Genomic DNA, 15568 nt, shown 5'->3' with positions numbered 1-15568 from the left:
GCACAATTTACAGACGTATATAATCAATTACCCATTGCCTATCTTCAACTGGGATGTCCTGTAAGACAACTCAAACTCATCATATCCAAAACAAAACTCTCCTTCCTCTAAAATCCTCCCTTCTTCCTAACTTTCTTTTTGTTGAGGGTACCACCATTCCATTACCTGGTTCTCCATTTCAATTATCTTCCACTCTTCCTCTTCTTTTACCCTTCATCCCCCACATGTAAGAAAACTGGTAAGGCTTGTCTATTCCACCTGTGTGACATCCCTCCAAGCCATACACTTCTCTCTATACATGGGCCTTCCCTTTCCTTCCACCCTCTATCACTTCTCACCTGGATCATTGAAGTAGCCTCTGAATCCCCCTATTCAGCTTCTCTTCTCTCCATTCCACCCTCCATAAGCTACTAAATTGTTATTATTAAAGCATAGGTCTAAAACTCTGTCACTCCCTTCCTCAAGACATGCCAATGACTCCTGGGATAAAATACAAATATATTAACTTTTAAAGCCTTTTTGCAGATTAGCTCCAGACTTTCTTTCCAGGCTTATTAGATCTCACCCTCTGATTTGCTTACAGTTTTTGATCCCCAATATTTCACCTTCTTTGTGCAGGTTGCCCCCTAAGCCTGGAATGCCCTCTCTCCTCACCCTTTCCTCATAGAATCCCTAGCTCCTTTCAAAGCTCAGCTCAACTGCCAACTCTGCCAGGAAGCCCATTCTGACCACCCCCATCTCCCATGCCCATCCCCAGATGCTGAGGGCCCCCAACTAGGAATGATTTTGTATCTGTTTTGTATTTAATTTTCTAATTTCATGTTCTTCCCTTCTCCTCCCCCAAAGTGTAAGTTCTTTGAGGGTGATTCTTTCATTTTTATCTGGGCCCCCACTCCTATCCTAACCCAGTGTCTGGACACAGTAAGTACATAACACTTGTTAACTAGGGAATTGCCTATGTAGGATGTGCCCGTCTCTGCTCTCCAGGTAGGGGAAACACTGCCAGCAAAAAAGGACAGACACAGGAAAGTCCTAGGCGTGTCCCCCAGTAAAGGGGGGAAGCCAGTCCTCACAGAGAATTCATGGAAGATAGTGGAGGACTGGAGACACAGGGTGAAGCAAAATTGCAGACAAGGTTGGAAAGGGATTCAGGGCACAGGGAGCACTAGGTCAGGGAGTCCGTATTTAATACTGGAGGCAGTTGGAAGCCATTTTGTTTTCTCCAAATGACAGAGTTTCAAAGAAGTTCATCTAACGGCCTTTGTAAGAACAAGATAGATGGAGAATTGAGGGGGAGGCCAAGAAGGGAGGTTGTTGCAATAAGCTAGGTGAAAAACAAAGATCCTAGGGTTCTGCCTATCAGGAAGCTTAAACTCCTCACTGATAGCTTAGATTTTTTTTTCTGCAAGGCCAGGACGGTAGACTAAACAGCTCCTGCTTATGGTGCAGAGAGGGAATCCACTGAACTCTTTGGGGTGTTGGGATTTGGGAGGGATGGATACTTCAAAGGAAGCCTGGACATGCTTTGGTGACCAGATGCTTAGTTTTTGCTGTCTTTCATCACTAACTATATGAAAATGAGCAAGACTCTGCTTCTGTGAGATCTTTCCTCTTTTGTAAATTGTTGATGTTAATACTACCACTACTGTCTTCGTGGAATTGTGACAATGAGTTTCACAAACCATAAAACACCATGTAAAAGTAAGCTGTTGTTTATTATCGATAAGTTTACAATCAATAACGTATCAATAGCAATAGGAGAATAACTTGAGGATTTATGGAAGAACTCCAAGGAGAATCACATAGGGCGAGGAATTCAGGTGAGGGGCGGCAAATGCATTGACAACCGAATTGGGAGAATCGGTTTAAGCAGCTGAGGTACGACTGCCGGTCACTGTGGGTCGCGGGCCTTGGAGTTTGGAAGATTTCAGCCCAAGGTCTTCCCATCGTGGCTCCCTGACCACGGACAAGGCAGGCCTTTAACCACTTAGTGCCTATGAAGGGCAGGTCGCAGACCGGCGTGGGGGGAGCTCCAAGCCGCCACAAGGGCCAGTGGGAGAGGCACAGGCGGGCCCTCGGAGTCGGGAACATGAACGATCCTGCCCAGGTCCGGCCGATGCGGACATCTGAAAGGCCGGCCCACGGGGAAGGGAAGCGAGGCGTGCTCTGGCCGTGCGAGCGGGGCCCCAGCCCTCCCCGGGGGGCCGGAGGCGGCAGGAGGAGGGGGATGCCCGGCTCGGCCCCCTGCAGCCAGACAGGCCGAGCGGCCACCGGCGGGGCGCCCCGGGGGTGGGAGCCCCCAGCTCCTCCGGTCTCGCCGCCCCCCCTGGCGGCGGCCGGTTGCCATGTCAACCAAGGAAGCCGGGGGGCCGGCGGGGGAAGGCGGCCCCCGCCCGCGGCTCGGCCCCGGCTCGGCCCCCGCTCCCTCCGCGCCTCCTCCGGGCGCCTCTCGGCCCTTCTCCCGCCTCGGAGCCCGAGGGCTGGGGGAGCTCGCCGCCCCGGCCTGGGGCCGGAGGGGAAACTGAGGCACGGCCGGGCCCGCGGCGGCGGGGCTGGGCTGGGCTGGGCCCCCGGAGGGGCGGCCGCGGCAGGTGCGCCGGCCGAGGAGGCGGGCGAGGCCGGGCGGCGTCTCCCCACCCCCCCCCATAACGCGCCCCCAGCCCCTCCCCGCCAGGCTCCCCCCATCGCCCCCACCCCCTCCCGGTGTCCTCCCCAGCCCGGGCCCGGCAGAGGAGCAGGCAGGAGCGGGCGGCCCCGGCCCCGGCCCCGGCCCCGCGGCGGCTCCCCCGCCCTCCTCTCCCCGCCCCCAGCCCCGCGGCGGCGGCGGCGGCGTCGGAGAAGCCGGAGCCGAGGAGGAGGAGCCGGAGCAGGAGCAGGAGAGCGCGGCTCGCCCGGGATCCGCTCCGGAGCAGCTTCGGGAGCCGGCGGCCGGGCCGATGCAGCGGGACGGGCCGCCCCGCGCCCCCGCCCCCATCCCGGGGCCCCGCCTTCCCGGCCCCGGAGGCGCGGGGAGTGGCGGCGGCGGCGGCGGCGGAGGCTCTACAGCCCCGGCAGCCCCCGTCCTCCCGGGAACTACAAGTCCCAGAGGTCCTGGCGGCGGCCGCAGGGCGGAAGAGGCGGGACCGGCACAGCGGGGCCGGAAGTGGCCCGGGAGGCGGAAGTGGCGGGGCCGAGGAGGGGGCTGGAGCGTGGGGGGCGCGGCGGCGGCGGTAGCGGCGGCGGCGGCGGCAGCGGCGGCGGCAGCGGCGGCGGCTGCGGCGGGTCCCGGGCCGGGGGCAGCGGGGGCGGCCAGCGGGGCGGCGGGAGGCACGGGCGAGGCCGCCATGGCCAAGCAGTACGACACGGTGGAATGCCCCTTCTGCGACGAGGTGTCCAAGTACGAGAAGCTGGCCAAGATCGGCCAGGGCACCTTCGGGTGAGCGGCCGGGCCGGGGGCGGCGGGGGGCTGCGGGGACCCCGGAGAGGAGCCGGGGCCGGGCGAGGCCCGGAGTGCAGGCGGGAGGCTCGGGGGGCCGGGCCGGGCCGGGGCCTGCGGGGAGCTGGGAACGCCTTGGCGGGGAAGGGGGCTGGGGGGAGCCTGCGGGGCGGGAGCCGGCGGAGCGCGGCCCCGAGCCGAGGGCGGGACAAAGGAGGCCGGGCGGGAGGCCCGAGGCCCGGAGGCCGGTTTTTGGCAGACGGGTCTTGGGTTTTGGATTTTGCAACCAAAATGAGGGTCTGGTCTGATGGCAAGAACGAGGGCCTGGAATCCAGACGGCTCTGCCCCGAACTCATGTGCTCCTGGGCACACCCCCTCCCCCTTTTAGTTTCCTCATTGATCTAGTCAGAGCTTCCTCCTGCTCCAGTGATTGATGTGCCTGATGAATTTTGGGAGGAGGGTGCCGGGCAGAAAAAGAGCCTTGATAACGAATGTGCCATCCCTTGGCTTGCAGGGAAGTCTTCAAGGCTAAACACCGGCAGACTGGCAAGAAGGTGGCCCTGAAGAAAGTGCTGATGGAAAATGAAAAGGAAGGAGTAAGTGAATGGAATCCGGGTCCTTAGGAGGGGCATCTTAAACTCTGCTCCCCCTCCGGTATCCTTTCAATTTGTTTAGTCTGGTGATTGATATTTATGGAAACCTTAAATCAGCTAGGAGTGCTGCTAGATACTGAATTCTTACTTTTGAGACACATGGACTGAAGTCATTCAGGCTCACTACATAGTCCCTTCTTAGCACATATTTTGATTGTTCACACCTGTTCTCCAATACTGATTAGTACCTACAAGTCCACTTGATTCTCTTAAACACCTAGTTACCACTTCCCAGCTTTTTCTAGTCCTAATAATCTTCGAACTTGCTTTATCATAATTCACTTACCAGTGCAATATACCCAACTACTCTATTTCTCTTCCTCTTGATATTCCTCACTTCTCATTCTTAAAATGGTTTGGCATGAGAGTGTAGCAATCAGGGCAAGAATTCAGATGCCTTAATTACACTGACAAATATTGGCTCCTCTAGGGAAAAATTTTATTCCTGACCTAATGTTAAAGATTTTTATAAACAGCTTGTGGAGGTGGCTAGGTGGCGAAGTGGATAAAGCACCGGCCCTGGAGTCAGGAATACCTGAGTTCAAATCCCATCTCAGACACTTAATAATTACCAACTGTGTGGCCTTGGGCAAGACACTTAACCCCATTTGCCTTGCAAAAAAAAAAAACAGTTTGTGAAGAGCTCCATTTCAGTAAATTGGCTAGCAAGAAACTCATGCTTGTCAAGTCCAAGAACTTTTATCAACAAGGATTTAAATATGACATTGTTTCACTTATATAAATTCAGTACTAGAAGGGTGAACACCTGTGTTTGTATTATCCCTCTGCAGAAGAAATTTATTGTCAAGAAATCTGTCCATCAATTGTTTAATTCCAAAGGAATGATTCTAGCCATTTTATAAACAAGGTAGAAGAATAAAGCAGTGAACTGCTCCTAGAACTAAGTCTTACTTAAACTTTTTATCTAGGCCAGTATCCAACACAGGTTTCTTAACAACAGGAAGGAATCATAAGTGAATATTCATTAAATTGGACACCAGGGAAATGTTTGAATTCATCAGCATTGAAATGAAATGATTGAGTTGAGATATTCAATTTCATTTGAGAAAGAGTGTTCAGAGTCAAAGAGCAAAGCCTTGTCAGTGTTTTGTCATGTTTGACTGGCATTTTGAGGTCTAATTAGAACATAGAATTCTGAAATTGTCCAGATTTCATTTACCAATCTTAGTATAGTTTATCTGATTTTGAGCTTCTGGAAACAGATCTAGAATCTTAATATTTGTTTCTAGGAACAGTTTTAGAAGAATCAAGTCCCTCATTGTAGAAATGAGGAAACTGAGACCAAAAGAAGTATTGATTTGCTGAAGATCACAAAGAGTTGGTACTAGAACTCAAGTGTCTAGGTTGACTTCTAGGGAAGGATCTTTTCCCCAATTCAGAGTCATCTTAGGATTCTGACAGTTTTGTAGGGATGGAGAAACGTACCAGAAACTAGTTGGAAGGGAGCAGCTAGGTGGTACAATGGATAGAGCACCAGCCATAGAGACAGGAGGACCTAAGTTCAAATCTGGTCTCAGACGCTTTGAGTCACTTGACGACCCCTCCCCCTCTGAAAAAAGCACAACCTAGTTGAATGATGGGGTAGAAAATCTTGTTCTTCCTCTTCTTCCATTTGGAAAATCAGCTTCCCACTTCCAGAGGAGTTGAGCCTTGAAGAAGTTTTTCAATTCCAATATGTGAGGAGAGGGATAACTTTCTACCAATTGAAGATGTGGAGTTGGGAAATAGAATGTTAAGTAGAGGGAAAAGTAAAGAATCCTTTTTTCCAGGAAGGTGAGTAATGTGAAATCAGTCTCAAAGTATAGGTTGGAGTCAAGTTATGAGGAGGTTTAGATGCTAAATAGAAGAACTTGTACATTATCGTCAAGACAATAGAGCTACTGAAACTTTTTGAGCAAGGAGATGATACTGTTAGATCTGTAATTTAGAAATAAATTAATTTGGCAGCTGTATGGAAGATAGATTGCAATTAAGCTGCCCTAAATCATGTTATTTTAGTCCCTCATTCTTGCCTCTCTCTTCTCTTGACCAGTTTCCAATCACTGCCTTAAGAGAAATTAAGATTCTCCAGCTTCTCAAACACGAGAATGTGGTCAACCTGATTGAGATCTGTAGGACCAAAGGTAACTTGTGGTTCTGTGTTCTTGTAATTTGTTCCTACTTCTGTGTCTGTCTATATTTGAGGAAACTAAATTGTAAATTGTGAGGATCTTCTGTTTCTGAGTACTGGTCTGGATTTTTCTTCCTTTGAGTGCTGACTTTTTCCTTTCTCAAATACTGTTTTTTACCCATTTGTTTATTTTGCTCCTACTGGGCCAAAGATGCAAGGTACTGCAGCTGGGGTTAGTAGGGATTTACCTTAGGACTGGTTGTGGGGAAGAAGATTCTGAGTTTTGACCATATTCTCTCTCTCTCTCTCTCTCTCTCTCTCTCTCTCTCTCTCTCTCTCTCTCATCCCATTTTAGCCTCTCCCTACAACCGCTGCAAAGGCAGCATCTACCTGGTATTTGATTTCTGTGAACATGATCTTGCTGGGCTGCTGAGCAATGCCCATGTCAAGTTCACTCTGTCAGAGATCAAGAAGGTGATGCAAATGCTACTCAATGGTCTCTACTATATCCATCGGAACAAGGTGAGGCACAACAGCACTTAAAAATGACCAAAAAAAATTGTGGAAGGGGGAGACATGCCTGAACAAATCATAGGGGGGAAATACCTCGGGTATGATGCAAAGATAATGAGTATACCACTTTTTTTATTTATTTAATATTTATCTTGTTCTCATTTTGAACAATGTTTTTTATACATTTTTAAAATATTCTTGTTTAAGAGTAAGCAAAATACACCCTCCCCCCAAAATATAGACTCATTTGAGCGATAAAATAAAGGGGAGAGAAAAAAATTAAAATTAAAAAACAATAGTAATAATTGTAGGTATGGCCAGGTGGCACAGTGGATGGAGCACCAGCCCTGGAGCCAGAAGCACCCAAGCCCATATCCGGTTCCATACACCCAACAATCACCCAGCTGTGTGACATGCAAGCCACCCCAATCCCACTGCCCTGCATAAAACAAAAGGGGGGGAAGACCTAAAATAAAATAAAATAGTAATAATAGCAGGGGCGGCTGAGTGGCAGACAGAGCATTGGCCCTTGAGCCAGGAGCACCTGGGTCTGAATCCAGCCTCAGACGCCCAGCAATTAAGGTGCTGTGCTGCTGCAGGCAGGCCACCCAGCCCATTTGCCCTGCACCCCCACCAAAAAAAAAATAAAAAATATGCTTCAGTCTGTGTTCTGACACCAACAACTCTGTTGCAGGGGGATCACATTCTTTATGATAAATCCATCACAAAAGTTACTTCCATATTTTTCCACCGTTGCCATTGGCTGATTACAACTTCCTCCTTTTGTATTTCTCCACTACCATGTACTATATTTTCTCTCTCATTTCACTGACTCTGCTGTAGGGTAGCTGAGTGGCCCAGCAGACAGATCCCTGGCCCTGGGGCCAAGAGGCCCCGAGCCCCCATACCACCATACCACCCCTTAGGCCCAGCATCTACCTGGCTCTTTTTCTATGTAGGAATATATGCAGTTCTTCATTAAGTCCCTCATATTTTTCCCCTTCTCCAATCTCTATACTTCACTTGAGTCCTGTATTTGAAGATCAAACCTTCTGTTCAGCTCTGGCCATTCCAACAGGAACATTTGAAATCCCCCTGGTTCATTGAAAGTCCAACTTTTTCCCTGGAAGAGGACGTTCAGTTTTGCTGGGTAGTTGATTCTTGGCTGCATTCTAAGCTCTTTTGCCTTCTGGTATATTATATTCCAAGCCCTACGAGCTTTTAATGTAGTTGCTGCTAAGTGCTGTGAGATGCTGATTGCAGCTCCACGGTATTTGAATTGTGTCCTTCTGGATGCTTGTAATATTTTCTCTTTGACTTGGGAGTTCTGGAACTTGGCTATAATATTCCTGGGGGTTGGTTTTTGGGCTCTCTTTCTCGGGGGGATCGGTGGATTCTCTCCATTTCTATTTTGCCCTTTGCTTCTAGAATATCAGGGCAGTTTTCCTGTAGTAATTCTTTGAAAATGATGTCAAGGCTCTTTTCCTGATCATGACTTTCAGGTATTGCAATAATTTTTAAATTATCTTTCCTAAATCTGTTTTCCATATCAGTTTTTTCAATGAGATGTTTCATATTTTTCTTCTAATTTTTCATTCTTTTGGTTTTGAAGTACTGATTCCTGATTTCTGGTAAATTCATCAATTTCCCTGAGTTCTATTCTTCAATTCTTTGTCTGAAGGATTTGTTTTCCTCAGAGAGCTTTCTTATCTCTTTTTCCATCTGGCCAGTTCTGCTTTTTAAAGCATTCTTCTCAATAACTTTTTGAACTGTTTTATCCATTTGACCTAAGCTGGTTTTTAGCATGCTATTTTCTTCAGCATTTTTTTGGATTTCTTTGACTAAGCTGCTGACTTCATTTTCATGTTTTTCCTGCATTTCATTTCTTTTCCCAGTTTTTCTTCTATCTCCCTCATTTGATTTCTTTTTTTGCAAGGCAAATGGGGTTAAGTGGCTTGCCCAAGGCCACACAGCTAGGTAATTATTAAGTGTCTGAGACTGGATTTGAACCCAGGTACTCCTGACTCCAAGGCCAGTGCTTTATCCACTACACCACCTAGCCACCCCAGTTTGTTTTGTTTTTGTTTTGTTTTTTAGGTACTCATTTGATTTTCAAAAGTCTTTTTTGAGCTCTGTCATAGCCTGAGCCGAATTTCTGTTTTTCTTGGGAGTCTTTAGATGCAGGAGCTTGTGCTTCCTCATCTTCAGACTGAGTGTTTTGATCCTTCTTGGGCTTACTGGCAAAATATTTCCCAATGGTGTTCCTCTTGTTTCTCTGTTTGTTCATTTTCCCAGCCTTAGCCTGTTTTTGGGGTGCTTCCTGAGCTTTTGGGACACTCCCACAAGGGTCTCAGTTTGTGAGGCTCTGTCCTCCCTCCTGGTCTGTGAATGACCATAAGCGCCCCCCTCTGCCACAGGGCTGAGGTGGGGGGCCCCTGCTGTTCTATGGCAGGGCCTAGACTGCAGTCAGGATCAGAATGTGGTCAGAACTCCAGAGTCCTGCTCCAGGGCAGAGTACAGAGCTCAGCAGTCTCTCTTCACTCCCCTCCCTAGGTTCAATGGGCTTATGCTCTGGGGGCTCCTGCTTACCAGCTCCACCTGCTTTTGTTTCCTGGATCTGGACTGTCTTGGTCATGCTGCTGGCTATGTGCCCTGAGGACTGGGCTTCACGTGCTCACTGTGGCAGAGGTCCCCCGCTGTTCCCCCAATTTGTGCCTGGTGCTCCCCGGGGCATAGGTCGGGAAACTCCCCTGCTACTGGGAGCCGTACCCTGGGACTGCCTCCTGGAGGCTGAAGTTCTTTCGCTCTGGCAGGCTGCCCCTCCGACCCCGGGGAGCAGAGCCTTTCTGCTCTTTTCCAGGTTACCTTGAGTATGAAAACTGCCTCTCTGGGTCCCTCTGTGGGTTCTGTCTCTCGAAAATTTAGTTAGAGTCCTTAGTTTAGAAGTTTTATGAGAGAGCGCCTAAGACAATCCTCTCTTGTTGCCATCTTGTCGCCAAAAGGGTGTTCAAAAGCTGTTCTGTCAGTCTGTACAAAATGGTTTGGAGTAGGAGACCCGTTGAGAGACTGAAGCAGTGGTCCAATCACAAAATATTGAAGTACGCACTGGGGTAGTAAAAGAGATCAGTTTATAAAGACATCTTAATTGCTAGAGATTGGAGGGCAAAAATGGACTAAGATTTGCAGGCTGCAGGCTTCTTATAGCCCATCTGGAGAAATAAGATAGACACATGTGCTTATTTTACTATGTTACAAATCCTGGGAGCTTGTGAAGCATCAATCTTTCCTTCAGAGAGCTTCTATTTTATCCAGGGAAACAACAGCATATACATCTAACAGGAATCCTCTAATCTGAGGTTTATGTTGGTTTCCTTTGTAATTTTTTTGTATTTTATTTTATACATTTAAAAACCTGAGAAGGAAGGTTTCATCACATTGTCAAAGATCTGTTACACAAGAAAGGTTATTACCTTTTCTCAAAGTATATGCTAAATGAATGCAGATGTTTTGGTGGAAAAAGACTAGCAACTAAGGGAATGAGGAAAGATTTTATATAGGAGGAGACACCTAAAGAGGTAGAAATGAGGAGGGAAAGCTTTCAGGAACAAGGTATTATCAAGGCAAAGGTGTCACCATGAAGGTAGTGTCATGTGTGAGGGTCAGTGTGTGGAGGGAAATAGTATATAATAAAGTCAGAAGGGTAGGAAGGAGCCAGATTTGGAAGAGCTTTAAGAACCAGCCTGAAGCATTTATATTTGATCCTGGAGATAGAAGGGAACTATGAGACTTTATAGAGTAGTGGAATTGCCTAGTCGGAATTGTTATTTAGGAAAATTATTTTGGCAGCTCCACAGAGGATATGTTGGAGAAGAGAAAAGATCAGGGAGACCCAATTAGGAGGTAATGTAACAGTCCATAAGAATGGTGATAAAGACAAATAAAATAGCAGAGACTGCCCATATATTGTAGTGAAATTCCAAGTAATTGGAAGGCTTATGTGAGTTCCAAGGAAGGAGAGTTCTTCACATTGGGCTGGGGTAATCAGGGATTTGACCCTGGTTCTTGAAAAACGGTTAGAATTTTTATATAGGAGAACTTCTTTCTAAATAAGTATTAATTATACAAGCAAATAGCCTGTGAATTCCTGCTGTTTCTAGTTTCAAAAAAATCCATTAGTTTGACCTGGAAATCTTTCTCTACTACCCCCCTTCCATTAAAGTGTCCATTTTTCAAAAATTCTTTTTGTTTGCTTTTTGTTTTTTTTTTGCAAGGCAGTGGGATTAAGTGACTTGCCCAAGGTCACACAGCTAGGTAATTATTAAGTGTCTGAGGCTGGATTTGAACTTAGGTCCTCCTGACTCCAAGGCTGGTGCTCTATCCACTACGCCACCTAGTTGCCCCACATTTTTCAAAAATTCTACTGAGAATGTGATTTTTAGGAGGTAAGGAGGAGAATGGAATGTAAATGATAACTAGGAACTTGGAGAAGAAAAAACATTTGTGCCTAGACCAGGGGAAATGTTGCCTCAACTGGCAGAATATGGATTTCTTAAGACTTCAAGATTTATCCTTTGATTTCCTGTGTGAGCCCATGTCCACTGGAGACAAACTGAAAGATACATTCAGGCTCTAATTCTTTTGTGTTTGTATGTACTTTTAAACAGATTTTGCATCGAGACATGAAAGCTGCTAATGTGCTCATCACTCGGGATGGGGTCCTGAAGTTGGCTGACTTTGGTTTGGCCCGGGCATTCAGTCTGGCCAAGAACAGTCAGCCAAACCGCTATACTAATAGAGTGGTGACCCTTTGGTACCGGCCCCCAGAGCTGCTACTTGGTATGGCCCCACTGTATGAGAAAACACTGGTTACTGTGGGGGGGTGAGTTGGTGATTTTTGTGGAACAGATGATATGGCCTTTGGTATTTGAGAATCACCCTTTCCCCATAGCCTTAGAAGCTGTAGTATAATGGGAAGACCTTTGGGAATAAGATTTGGTTCCAGTCCTAGATGTCCCACTAACTAGCTCTGTGTTTTTGTGCAAGTTACTTCTTTGGATTTAAGTTTCCTCCTCTGTAAAATGAGGTCTTACATAACTAACTATAGTATTTTAAGGTTTGCAAAGTGCTGTGTATGTGTGTGTCTCTCAATAAAATCATTTGATCCTCACGACCTCTGTGTGGTAGGTGACATTATTATTCCCATTTTACAGATGAGGAAACTGAAGTTGAGGGGCTAAGTGATTTGTCCAGGATCACATTATTAGAAAATATTTGAGGCAGAATTTAAACTCACCAACTCCAACACAATCTTCTGTGCCACCTAATTGCCTTAGAAGAATGGAGCATGGAGCACTTGCCTTTAAAAGATTGGGAAACTGACTCAGTCCATCTGTGTTTCTTTTTTTCTCAGGCAAGTCTGGATGAGAGCTAAGTAGTTCCAGTTGGAACTAACTCCATAACTAATTGTCTCTTTTGTTCTCGTCCACAGGAGAGCGTGACTATGGCCCCCCAATAGACCTTTGGGGTGGAGGTTGCATCATGGCAGAGATGTGGACCCGTAGCCCTATTATGCAGGGCAACACAGAGCAGCACCAGCTGACCCTCATTAGTCAGCTCTGTGGCTCCATTACCCCAGAGGTAAGTTTCTCTCTCACCAAGTCCATAGTTTGCCTTCTGTTTTCTGATAACTGCAACTTTCTTGCCAAGCATAGCATCATGCACTTAAAAGTGCAAGTGTTAACTGGCTGTATTCTGTCTGCAACTTTTGGAATACCTGTGTCTCAGTAGCTTTTGTGGGCAAAACCATCCCTATCCTGATTCCCAAGGTAGTAGGTAAAACTCACTTAATTAAAACATAAATTAGAAGTAAAACAGGTCTGCCAAAAAAGATTTTGCCTGTCTTTTAAATTTTTCACCATGCTTGCTGTTGTCAATGATAGTTAAAAACAAGCATCCTTGGTATTATATTAAGGACCTGATTGCACGTGACTGTGCATGGTGCTAGACAAGGAAAATTAGAGAATCCTGCTTTTTTAGAACATAATCCAAAGCATTAGAAACAGGTAGATATGAGGAGCCCAGTAAGAAGAAAGGTATATGGCAAGTAGCAGAAAGGTTCCCCTAGAGTTCACAATTTGCTTGCCCTCTACTGTATGGTCCTGAGACCATATAACTCTTTTTAGTATTGGGAGGACAAGCTTTCTCTTTATTCTTTATTAGTTGTAGTCAATTAGATTAAAATTCTAGGTTTAGCCCGTTTATCCTTTGACTAGGGTTAATTAACTCAACTGGATTGATACATGAAAATCCCTGCCACCCTTCTTCCCCTTCCTCTTCTCTCTGCTAGGTATGGCCCAATGTGGATAAATATGAGCTGTATGAGAAACTGGACCTTCCTAAAGGACAGAAACGGAAAGTAAAAGAGCGACTCAAAGCCTATGTCAAGGACCCTTATGCATTGGACCTGATTGACAAACTATTGGTGCTGGACCCCACCCAGCGAATTGACAGTGATGATGCTCTCAACCATGACTTCTTTTGGTCAGACCCTATGCCCTCGGACCTCAAGAATATGCTCTCCACTCACAGCACTTCCATGTTTGAATACCTGGCTCCACCCCGACGGAGAGGTGGTGGGCACATGCCCCAACAGCCAGCCAATCAAAGCCGAAACCCAGCAGCTACTAATCAGACAGAGTTTGACCGAGTATTCTAAGGTCACACACAGGATTTGTCCTTTTTTGGTTTTAGGTTTTTTTATATATATATACACATATATATAAATGTGTGTGTGTGTGTGTGTATGAATACATGTGACTATTATGTTGCTGAGATTATGGGACATTTTTAATTATTTCCCATTGCACATATATATATTTTTTTAAACTTTTGCTCTAGGCATCAGAGATCTCAGCTAGAATATAGCCTGGACTGGAATGGCAAGCTAGCTATTAAGGATGGAGTTGGAACTGATGGAAAGACATTATAACATCTACCTACTCTATCCCCATGATTCACATTTCTGGATGACACTTGCTACTGTATTCCCCTCTAGAAGAGATTTTCTTTTTCAAGGGGAGCAAGCCCAGAGTATTCCCAGGCCATCCTCCTGAGTCATCCCAGAATTCTTGGGCCTCTGGTATTAGAAAAAAATCCTGGTAATTTCTCTGCATTTTGCCTGTGAAGAGTGGTCTTGTTAACTGATGGAAAGATCAGAACTCCAGCCCTCTTTGAATCCCAAAGTGATTCTGACCACCCCCTACCCTTTCCCCACATTGTGTGTTCTGGGAAATACTTTTCCATGGAGTGAACCACTGGGAATCCAAAGGGATCAGTTGGGCCTGGTGCCTCCTTGTTCCCACTGCAACTTGGAGGGCAGAAGAGCAATTTTGGTTTTCTTTTTTAGAAGAATTGTATCATGTTAACCTCTGTTTGATTTTTGCTTGGTAACACTGGTTATAATTAAAAGTTAACTTTTCCTAGCTGACTGACTCTTCTATATTTCTGTGGTACAATTGTAGCTTTCATGCTCTACTCTGTTGTAGTTTAGGGGTTGCAGGTCTTATTTGTGATATGAAGGGCACCATGGTGAGGGAGAAACAATTCTGCATTAACTCTCTACCTGTAAGCTCTGAAAATTTCACTTCATCTCTCTGCATCCATTTCCTCATCTGTAAAATGTTTAATACTTTGCAGCTAAGTCTAACAAAAATGAATTAACCATATTGGAGGAAAGATCAAAGGAAAGGTGAAGGCACTACTAAAGGGAAACTGAATAATGGCAAAAACTGGTCATGAGAAGGCAGAGCTTGCTTTTCCCATCTGATTTGGTTTCTGTATGATTTACCAAGGAGAATGATCTTTGTAAAGGTTAGAACAAAAATTAGTAATGGAGAATCCATAACTAAGATAAAGGAAATAGTAAAGGATTTGGCTGCCTTAGAATCACATCAGTTGACTCCTTTGAGCTACATTGAACATTACTGAAAGACCTGAAAAATAGAATGCCTGGGATACTGTCATTAGTCGTTGAGAGACAGAGGAGATAGATGAAGCAGATTAGAGGAGAGTAAATATGGTGCTGGTTTCCCAAAAGCTAGGAAGAGACTTGGATCTTCTGTGTAGATAAGCCACTCAGCTTGTCTTCAATTATTGAAATTTCTAAAATACACTTAATGATCTAGGAAAGGAAGCAAAAATTATAACCAGGACAATTTTAATGTCATGGCAAACTCCTTTATTCAAGTTTGGGGAAGGGAGTGGGCCAGATTACAAGATTTAGGTGGATCAAATGTAAAACTGTATGAATGATAACAATATCCCAGCAAAACTTGCCAATCACTTGTGGTATGGAAAAATTGGAGATGTTACTGGAATGTGGAACAGAAGTGGATTCAGAGGTGATTGAATGACTGGACAAAAAGAATAGTTAATTGATTTTGGAGGGAAACAATGGAGTGGCCTGGATTCTGCTACTGAACATTTTTATTGATGGCTTGATTTATGTATAAATGCATCTTTTTATTAAACTTAAGGCTACACAAAGCTGCGTAGAATATCTCAATCAGGATGATTTAAGTTAGAATTATTTTGATAATAGGACATGGCATAGACTTTAATTATAAAATTTGAAAGGACTCTATATATATAAAGTCTTAGACCTGAGTTAAAAAAATCAGTAATACAAGGTAGAAAAGTGGCTAGGTAATTTACCTGAGAAAGAACGGGGAAGGGGATATTAATAAGTTGTAGGCAGAATAGTGAGATAGGGCATCCAAGAAAACGCATGCAACTTTAGGTCAAAATGAGATAATGGCAATGTTGACTTGTAGTCAGCTCTGGATACTACCTTTTAGA

The 15568-nt window shown here is 45.7% G+C and overlaps 1 protein-coding gene across 1 annotated transcript; it reads left to right on the top strand.

The window, feature by feature from the left end:
- The first annotated feature begins 2628 nt into the window (after window positions 1–2628).
- Window positions 2629–14810, top strand: CDK9 (cyclin dependent kinase 9). Its single transcript, XM_074211087.1, has 7 exons — window positions 2629–3415; window positions 3930–4011; window positions 6122–6212; window positions 6555–6721; window positions 11377–11548; window positions 12201–12349; window positions 13059–14810. Exons 1-7 carry the CDS (start codon window positions 2937–2939, stop codon window positions 13425–13427), a joined length of 1509 nt encoding a protein of 502 aa, XP_074067188.1. The 5' UTR covers window positions 2629–2936; the 3' UTR covers window positions 13428–14810.
- Window positions 14811–15568: the final 758 nt, after the last annotated feature.

This window comes from Macrotis lagotis, chromosome 1 (assembly GCF_037893015.1).
Source record: "Macrotis lagotis isolate mMagLag1 chromosome 1, bilby.v1.9.chrom.fasta, whole genome shotgun sequence".
NCBI lineage: Eukaryota > Metazoa > Chordata > Mammalia > Peramelemorphia > Peramelidae > Macrotis > Macrotis lagotis.
This window is presented reverse-complemented; position numbering and strand designations above follow the sequence as displayed.